The sequence below is a fragment of the Sardina pilchardus genome, chromosome 2, assembly GCF_963854185.1.
Source record: "Sardina pilchardus chromosome 2, fSarPil1.1, whole genome shotgun sequence".
Lineage (NCBI taxonomy): Eukaryota > Metazoa > Chordata > Actinopteri > Clupeiformes > Clupeidae > Sardina > Sardina pilchardus.
Genome location: NC_084995.1, coordinates 44,458,191 through 44,468,190, shown reverse-complemented (window position 1 = coordinate 44,468,190; position 10,000 = coordinate 44,458,191). Strand labels below are relative to the sequence as shown.

The 10,000-nt window shown below is 47.3% G+C and overlaps 1 protein-coding gene across 1 annotated transcript in view; it reads right to left on the bottom strand.

Annotated features, from left to right (window-relative positions):
* Positions 1-2,593, bottom strand: part of LOC134075217 (neuropilin-1a-like) — a 40,335-nt gene extending 37,742 nt beyond the window's left edge. The window contains 2 exon segments of the mRNA XM_062530752.1: positions 163-340; positions 1,950-2,593. Coding sequence (XP_062386736.1) covers positions 163-340; positions 1,950-2,040 — 269 coding nt within the window. The 5' untranslated portion in view covers positions 2,041-2,593.
* Between the last annotated feature and the right edge of the window lie 7,407 nt (positions 2,594-10,000).

Genomic DNA, 10,000 nt, shown 5'->3' with positions numbered 1-10,000 from the left:
CACACACAGCGTCACACCACACACACACAGCGTCACACCACACACACAACACACGCGACTGCATTTGAATGGAGCTCCATGTCGGCCTTGAGGTAAAAGTTGATGAGGATGCATGCACTGGTGTGTGTGTGTGTGTGTGTGTGTGTGTGTGTGTGTGCTTACTTGCACTCGCGGTCCTCCAGGTCGAAGTGAGGGTTGAAGTTGATGAGGATCCTCTGGTCGCTGCCGGGCGCCTCCAGGACCCACTCACACTGCTGGGACACCGGGTAGTTACCGGGGTAACGGGGGGACGTCAGGTAGCCGGGGTCAGAGATCACAACTCGCCCTCCACACAAGCTCTCTGTTAACGCACACACACGCACACACACACACACACACACACGTGTTGTGAGGAAGAGGCATGGAAGAAGCTTTAGCATTCACACAACTCGGTGCATTTCTCTGTGTGTGTGTGAGTTCTCCCTTGTCATGTCCTCACGGCTTCTGAACACACAGATCTCTTCCTGCCTACATCTAGCCATCCGTCAGTCTGTCTGTCCGTCTGTCCGCCCATCTATCCATCTATCTATCTATCTATCCATCTATCTATCTATCTATCTATCTATCTATCTACCTGCAGCTACACTCCAGTCACACACACACACACACACACACACACTAGTAGGCTGCATTTATAACGGTACAATAACGAGGCGTGGCATTAGCACAGGACTTCGAGTGGACAGACAGACAGACAGATAGAGAGACAGATAGAGAGACAGACAGATAGATAAAGACAGACGGACAGACTGACAGAAAGACATATAGATAGAGAGACAGAGATAGAGAGACAGACAGATAGATAAAGACAGACAAACAGACTGACAGACACATATAGACAGACAGACAGACAGATAGAGACAGACAGACAGATAGAGAGACAAATAGATAGATAGATAGATAGATAGATAGATAGAGAGAGACAGACAGAGAGACAGACAGATAGAGAGACAGATAGATAGATAGATAGATAGATAGAGAGAGAGAGAGAGACAGACAGATAGAGAGACAGACAGATAGATAGATAGAGAGACAGACAGATAGAGAGAGACAGACAGACAGATGAAAGATGGCGAGAGAGAAGGGAGGAGAGAGAAGGGAGGAGAGAGAGAGAGAGAGGGAGGGAATGTGAGAGCACATCACACAAAGGGGTCAGCAATGGAACAGTGCGCACACACACACACACACACACACACACACACACACACACACACACACACACACACACAGCAATGGAGCGGTGCGCAGACCTGACGTGCATGAGAAATAGGCTACCTGCAGCTACACTCCAGTCACACACACACACACACACACACACACTAGTAGGCTGCATTTATATCCTCGATAGTAGTGACCTACATTCATCCATTATGTACAGCGCATATGTGTGTATGCATACCCAACACAGGGGCAAATGAACACAGAATGCACACACACACACACACACACACACACACACACACACACACACACACAGGTGGTGTTCATATCACAGAACTGGTGACACACAGCTGCATGCACAGAGAAGACTTCACATCACATTCATCTCTCTCTCTCTCTCTCTCACACACACACACACACACACACACACAGTGATACGCATTCACACCCTCAACTGCATCTCTCATACACACATACACACACGTGCGCCCGAACACACACACACACACACACACACACACACACACACACACACACACCTGGATACTGACTGATCTGAGCACACTGTGCACACTTTCAGCCGCTCAACCGAGCTGTGTGCGTAATGGGAAGTTTGAGTAAAGTCTCTCGCGTGCTGTCTCCAGCCCGCCGCACCAGCACCGGGAACAGCCTCGCACTCAGCCCCGTAAGTACACGGTAGGCACGGCATGGTTTTGTCCATCTATCACAATCAAAAGAGCGGAACTCACCGGTCGGCACGAGCGAGGGTGTCAGAGACAGCGCCGTGACAAGTCCGCTCGCCAAACCCCAGAACAGCGTCAGCGCGAGACGCACGCTCATCGTGACCGGAGGCTCTCCTCTCCGCGGTGTTCCCGTCCTGATCGCGAGGTGCCGTTCGCAAGGCTCTGTCGCTGTCGGAGCAAGAGTTGGACTCGTTATGAGAGAGAGAGACTGTGTTTTACGGTGAGCGTGTGTGTGTGTGTGTGTGTGTCACTCCGAGAATTTAGTCCTCTTGCATCCTGTCGTTAAAAGGCTTCTTCCTATGTACACCCGCGCGCATTTGTTGCCGACATTCCAAGGAAGAGATCAGAAAACAGATTAACTCCCGTTAAGAAGTAACGGTTCTCCGCCGTCTGATCACAACACGGAAAACAGATCAACTCCTGGTTCAGAAGTAACGTCTGATCGCCAACACAGAAAACAGATCAACTCCGGGCTCAGAAGTAACGGTTCTCCTCTGTCTGATAGCTACACACAAATCCTCGTGAAACGACGCCTTGGCTCCGTCTCCTGCAGGCAAAGGTGTCGTTTTAAAGCTGCCTGGGAAAAGCGCGCATGCCGTTGGCAGTGCTGGTCCTCGGTAACGCTGGTCTCCGGTAGTGCTCCCGCCTGCTCCCCGTGAGATGGGCTGCGCGACTGACTCGCCTCTACCCGCGGGGAGCTGCGCACAGCGGAGCGGGGAGGAGGAGGGACGCGTGGGGGTGCGGGCGGGTTTGGCTACTCCCCCAACGCGGCTTCCCCAACGCATGCCTCCCTCAGCCCACGGCCCAGCCCTCTCTCTCTATCACACACACGCACGCACGCTCGCACGCACACACACACACACACACGACTGCACGATGATCGGACTGGCATGAGAATGTCAGACCTCTAAGGACTTGATCAGGACTTCATAATTCTCTCTCTCTCTCTCTCTCTCTCTCAAAGACACACACACACACACACACACACACACACACTGTCTCTTTCTGACAATATTTTATTTCTGTATTTCTGTCACACACTACATACACATACACACGTACACACACACACACACACACACACACACTCTGTCTTGGTCACACTGTCTCTTTATGATAATATTTTCTTTCTGTATTTCTGTCTGTCTGTCTGTCTGTCTGTCTGTCTCTCTCTCTCTCACACACGCACGCACGCACGCACGCACGCACGCACGCACGCACGCACAGGCATGAGAATGTCAGACCTCTAAGGACTTGATCAGGACTTCATAATTCTCTCTCTCTCTCTCTCTCTCTCTCAAACACACACACACACACACACACTGTCTCTTTCTGATAATATTTTCTTTCTGTATTTCTGTCTGTCTCTCTGTCTCTCTTTCTCTCAAAAACACACACACACACACACACACACACACTGTCTCTTTCGGACAATATTTTATTTCTGTATTTCTGTCACACACTACATAAACATACACACGTACACATACACACGTACACACACACACACTCTCTGTCTTGGTCACACTGTCTCTTTATGATAATATTGTCTGTCTGTCTGTCTGTCGCACGCACACACACACACACACACACACACACACACACACACACACACACACAAAACGGTAACCGCCTCGAGTGTCTATTCTTGTCGCGTCTCTCCGCCCCATCGCGGGTCCTCCCGTGGCTTCCGCTCAGACGCGCCGCCCCGTGCCCTCTCCGACGCGCCTTCATCTCGTCCCGCGTTCACTCCCTCATAGAGCGCACTGGGCCACATGCTCCCATGCCAATAGCATGCAGCTTATCAGCGCGGGAAGGAAAAGGAAAATGATAGGCTCATTTGCCCTTGTTTGCTGAGTTGCAATGAGCAAATCATAAGAGAAGTATTCACTATTATTTATTAATGCGATATTTATACTGGTACACAATAAATAAGAATGATTTAAAGAAACCTTATCACAAAGTAAGCATATTTTAAACTGCAGGTCAGAACCTAGGAGTGCCTTTTAACCCAGAATTAAAATGTGACGAACAAGGAAATGCTGTTTTCAAGGGCAGCTTCTTCCAGCTGAAAACAATAGCTAAATTAAATCATTTTTAATTGCAGCGGACCTTGAAAAGGTCATACAGTAAATGCTTTTATTACTTCCAGACGGGAGTAAAGAAGTCAATCAGGGGCGCAGGAGATATTTCCAAAGTGAGGTGGACCAACTGTTTATAATACCATCATAATAGGGTTCCATGGTCATTGAAACCCTGGAATAGTCAAGGAATTGTACAGTTCCATTTTCCGATTGGAATAGGTAGGATGGAGCTACCTGTCTGGCGCATTTCGTTTGCTTCTTGGTTGTATATACAGTATAATGTACTTTTTTTTACACAAAATAATCTGTTAATAAATGTAAACATAAACACACACAAACGCGACTTCCTGCAAAGTCCCCCACTGTACCTTTACAAATGTGCCTGAGAAAGGGACTGCACTGCAGAGGCGTTGAGTGAAGAAACTGGCAGAGAATTGCCAGGAAAAAAACTGGCTTGACTTGCACAATAATCCACTCTTGAGCTGTCGTTTACGGTGTGTGGAAGTCATAGGATACCATGGGATTACAAAATGGTAATTGCAGATAGCAGATGTAGGGATTAGAGATGCACCGATTGCAATTTTTTGGCCGATTCCGATTTCCGATTTTTCATAGAATTTGACCTGCCGATACCGATTTTAGCCGATTCCGATTTGCATCTTCTAACCACTTTACAGCACACAAAAATAGTTATTTTCTATCCTCTCTTTAATACAACATGTTAATATAGAAATGTAATCAACTTATCAATGGCTGGTAAAAAAAAATGTGAATAGACAGATTCTTCTTCAAGTCTTCTTCAGCTGCATTCCCAGTGTGGGACATTCATTTCACACACTAGGCCTACTAATAGAAATGCACTGTAGGACTACTATTTTTTTCTTCTCACATACAATATCCAACTGTAAATATCTTCAGAATACTGATAAGTGTATAACTGGAAAGTTTGGTGTATAGGTGCTACATAGGCTGAGATGTTGGAAAATTACAAAAAACTAATTTTGAGATAACAGCCTTGAAACACAGCCAATGGCATGCATACTCAGTCTACTACACTCTTCTTTGAACTTTCGCGATTGCTTGCGGATACAAAGGAAGTGTCCATATTTGGATGGCATAACGTCATGCAGGAGAAACACAGCTTTCCAACGACACCACACATGATATGTTTTGTATCACGGTCGCGGTAGTGTATGACATGTTAGAATGCTTACTTTTGGCGAATTTAGAAGAAATATACAGGCGTGAGTAGACAAAAGGTAATGAAATAAACCTCTAAATGTGTAAATCGGACTTTGTTGTTGTATTAGTGTGAAAGAATACATGCTAAGGTGGCAAACCGAAGCAAAACTATGTTTATTCCTGCCGTGGCTATGTTGCTGCTTGTTGACAGCGCTTGTGGTTCAGCTGTGAGCACGCAATTAGCGGCAAGGACGGGCGGTGATGTGCGCTGTTTACGTAACCTGAAGTGACAGCTTAGTAAATTGACCGCAATATGGCAAAGCACAGCGTTCGCTGCATAGAAAAACTCAGCATTAGCGCTTTATCCAGCCCTGAGTGTTAGCCTTTGCTAGCTTCATCAAACTTTGCTAACTCAGCTGTGTGATGTTGTTACAAGTAGGTGCGAGTGCATTTGACAGGCATAAAATCGGCATGTCTCAGACTGACCGGCCGGTCGCCGGTCGTGGCCGATCACGTGAAAATCGGCCGATTCTAATCGGCGGCCGATCGATCGGTGCATCTCTAGTAGGGATTGGTCAATATTTCAGAGAAACACACACCCGTGTTCTCTCTCCTCTCCAGCTCTCCTGTAGCATCTGATCGGCTCTTTACAGCTCAACTAAGGCCTAACTGCTACTACTGCAGGGGTGGCTGTAAGTGTGTATCTCTGTATTGTGTCTGAATGTGTGTATCATGTCTGTATGTTGTTTCTGTCTGGACTGCAGCTAACAGGTAGAACAACATGCCCCCATGAGAAAAGGACATCTATGTCTTTAACATGCCCCCATGGGAAATGGACATCTACACTATATTGCCAAAAGTATTGGGTCACTTGCCTTGACTCACATATTAAGTGACATCCTATTCCTAATCCATCGGGTTTAATATGACGTTGGTCCATCCTTTGCAGCTGCAACAGCTTCAACTCTTCTGGGATGGCTTTCCACAAGGTTTAGGAGCGTCTTTATGGGATTTTTTGACTATTCTGCCAGAAGTGTATGGATGCCAGCTAGTTAGCTGTGCTTGTCGAACGTTAGTAAATCTCACTCCCCGACTCTGTCATCCATGTCTTTGTAGACCTTGCTTTGTGCAATGGTGCACAGTCATGTTGGAACAGGAAGTGCCCATTCCCAAACTGTTCAAAGTTGAGAGCATGAAATTGTCCAAAAATTCTTGGTTAATTCTGAATCATTCTGTGTTCCTTTTACTGGAACTAAGGGACCAAGCCTAGCTCAGATATGGCCCCTTCCTGTTCCAACATGACTGTGCACCAGTGCACAAAGCAAGGTCCATAAAGACATGGATGATAGAGTTTGGTGTGGATGAACTTGACTGGCCTGCACAGAGTCCTGACCTCAACCAACAGAACACGTTTGGGATGAATAAGTGCGCATACTGAGAGCCAGTCTTCTCATCCAACATCAGGGTGTGACATCACAAATGCGCTTCTGGAAGAATGGTTGAAAATTCCCATGAACACACTCCTAAACCTTGTGGAAAGCCTTCCCAGAACAGTTGAAGCTGTCATAGCTGCAAAGAGTGGACCGGCGTCTTATTAAACCCTATGGATTAAAAATGGGATGTCACTTAAGTGTCTTATACAAGTCGAGGCAGGTGACCCAATACTTGTGGCTATATAGTGCATGTCTTTACCATGCCACTAGCCCTACGGCTGCATGCGGCTCTAGCTGTTGGCTGCAGCAACTTGAGCTGGGTAGAACCATGGGTAGGAACCATGGGTAGAACCATGGGTAGAACCATGGGTAGAGCATGGGTAGAACCCACTTATGTTTTTTCTACCAAACTCTCTTATATATTTCATAATGTACAGAGAGTCTGGACACTTTCCATCACCAAGCGTTAACCTCCTTGAATGCAGGTTCTCTGTTGAAGTTTAAAACCATTGGATCTGCCCTGAGCCTCTCTGGATCTGCCATAACTAATCGCTAACGTTTGGTTGTGACGTATGTCATGCTCAAACTAGCACACAACCTCAATGTCATCGTTCTCAGCTACTACCTGTGTTCGCTGATTGGACCTGCACATGTCTGGCCTGAGAAAACGCTTAAATATAGCGCAGACCCAGACGACGTTCTGAAGAGAGACGAGAGCGCTTGAATACGGCGCAGACCCAGACGACGTTCTGAAGAGAGACGAGAACGCTTGAATACGGCGCTTGAATACGGCGCAGACCCAGACGACGTTCTGAAGGGAGGTGAAAATGAAGGGGAAGTACGTAGGGGGGCGGAGCCAGACTGCTCTGTGACCTCAAGAAACAGAGATCAGAGATCTATCGAATAATCGCTGGAATTCTCCTTTAATTAACTGTTGCGCTTTTAAAAGTCAACTTACTTTTTTCTATGAAAGTAATTCTGTCCACTTGCGCTTAATCACTCAATCTGTCAACAGACTCTCTCTCTCTCCCTTTCTCTCTCTTTCAATCTCCATCCTTCTCTCTCACCATCTCTCACTCTCTCTTTCTCTTCCTCAATTCATTTTTTTTCAATTCAATGAGCTTTATTGGCATGAATGTACATTTTTACAGTATTGCCAGTATTCTCCCTCTCTCTCCCTCTCTCTCTCTCTCTCTCTCTCTCTCTCTCTCTCTCTCTCTCTCTCTGTCCCAGTAGGGGCCCAGTGCTGTGTGCTCAGCATGTAGTCGTTGCTCAGAACAAAAGGCTCATTAGCGTGGTCAGGTTCTCCCTCTCCTGGGAGCGAAGGATGAGAGGAGAACGACAGGAGAGGGAGAGAGAGAGGGAGGGAGGGAGAGAGGGAGAGGGGGAGGGAGGGAGGGAGAGAGGGAGAGAGGGAGGGAGAGCGACAGGAGAGGGAAGGGGGCTGGTTTCCTCCTCTCTTGGGAGCGAGGGATGAGAGCAGAACAACTGAAGAGGGAAAGAGAGAGAGGGGGAAAGAGAGAGAAGGGGGGGAAAGAGAGAGAAGGGGGAAAGGAGTGCTGGTTTCCCTTCTCCTGGGAGGGAGTGAATTGGAGGCACATCACAGAAGAGGGGGAGAGAGGAGGAGGAGGAGGAGGAGGAGGAGGAGGAGCAGTCAACCTGTACCAGGTAGCGCATCATGAGAGGAGGACGAGAGAGAGGAGTGGGGATGGTCAAGCCCACTCCTGGACAATGAGAGAGAGAGAGAGAGAGAGGAAAAAGAGAGAGAGGAAGAGAGAGAGAGAGATAAAACACTATATTGTGTGGCGGAATAACATTGGAAGCACTTAGACTCTGCGCAGTAATATCCTCACTCCAAAGTGAAACTGAAAGTGCAAGAGTGAGGATATTCCTGCGCCACACAATATAGTTATCCCTCTTACCTGGTTACAAATGCACCACGTTTTATTTTGTCTCACCATACTTGATTGTGTGACTACTCGTGTAACTGTATTTTAACATGGAGGTGTTTGGTTGCTTCTAACTTCATCTCTGTTTGGATCCTAATGAATGCATTGGGCTAGCTAATTGCTATCAAAGTTGTGCCGCGCGCCAGAGCCAGTGACTGCACGCATTGAAACGTAAGAGGTATGTATCAACTCGTCTTAGTTAAGGGAATAACATAGTTTAATATGAAAAAACGGTTAAGTGTTCCTTTAAACCCACACTCTCCCTCTCCCTCTTTCTCCATCTCTCTCTTTCTCTCCCTCTCTCTTTCTCCATTTATCTCTCTCTCCCTCTCTTTCTCTCTCTCTCTCTCTCTCTCTCTCTCTCTCTCTCTCTCCATGCTGTGAGCACAGAGTTCTGTGTGACAGTGATGGATGAAGAGGGGGACACCATGCGTCTGCCACCTGCACAGCCCTGAGCTGTGTGTGTGTGTGTGTGTGCTGTCTCTCTCTCTTTCTCTCTCTCTCTGTGTGTGTGTGTGTGTGTGCGCTGTGTGTATCTGTGTGTAGTGTGTGTGTGCGCTGTGTGTATCTGTGTGTAGTGTGTGTGTGTGCGCTGTGTGTATCTGTGTGTAGTGTGTGTGTGTGCGCGCTGTGTGTATACAGTATGTGTGTAGTGTGTGTGAGTGTGTGCGCTGTGTGTATCTGTGTGTAGTGTGTGTGCTGGGGGGGTCTACCAAGAGTCTGAGCTGAAGAGAGTGAGTGAGGGAGAGGAAGATAGTGGATAGAGAGGGAGACGAGAGAGAGAAAAAGAGAAAAAGAGAGAGAAAGAGAGAGAAAGAGAGGTGAGGGCAGAGATAGAGATGAGGAAAGAGAAGAGAGGAGAGAGGAGAGATCAGAAGAGAGGAGAGAAGAGAGGAGAGATCAGAAGAGAGAGGAGAAGAGAGGAGAGATCAGAAGAGAGAGGAGAAGAGAGGAGAGATCAGAAGAGAGGAGAGATCAGAAGAGAGGAGAGAAGAGAGGAGAGATCAGAAGAGAGATCAGAAGAGAGGAGAGATCAGAAGAGAGGAGAGAAGAGAGGAGAGATCAGAAGAGAGAGGAGAAGAGATGAGAGATCAGAAGAGAGGAGAGGAGAGATCAGAAGAGAGGAGAGAAGAGAGGAGAGATCAGAAGAGAGGAGAGAAGAGAGGAGAGATCAGAAGCTCGAGCTATCTCAGGAATCAGGGCCGAGAGAGCTGTGAGAGGGATGTGTTGGCGTTCCATAAACCAACAAGTAAACATCCCCACATCACTTGTATGTAACAACACAGAGTAACAGCACAGTAACAGCAGAGTAACAGCACAGTAACAGCACAGTAACAGCACAGTAACAGCAGAATAACAGCAGAGTAACAGCAGAGTAACAGCAGAATAACAGCACAGTAACAGCAGAG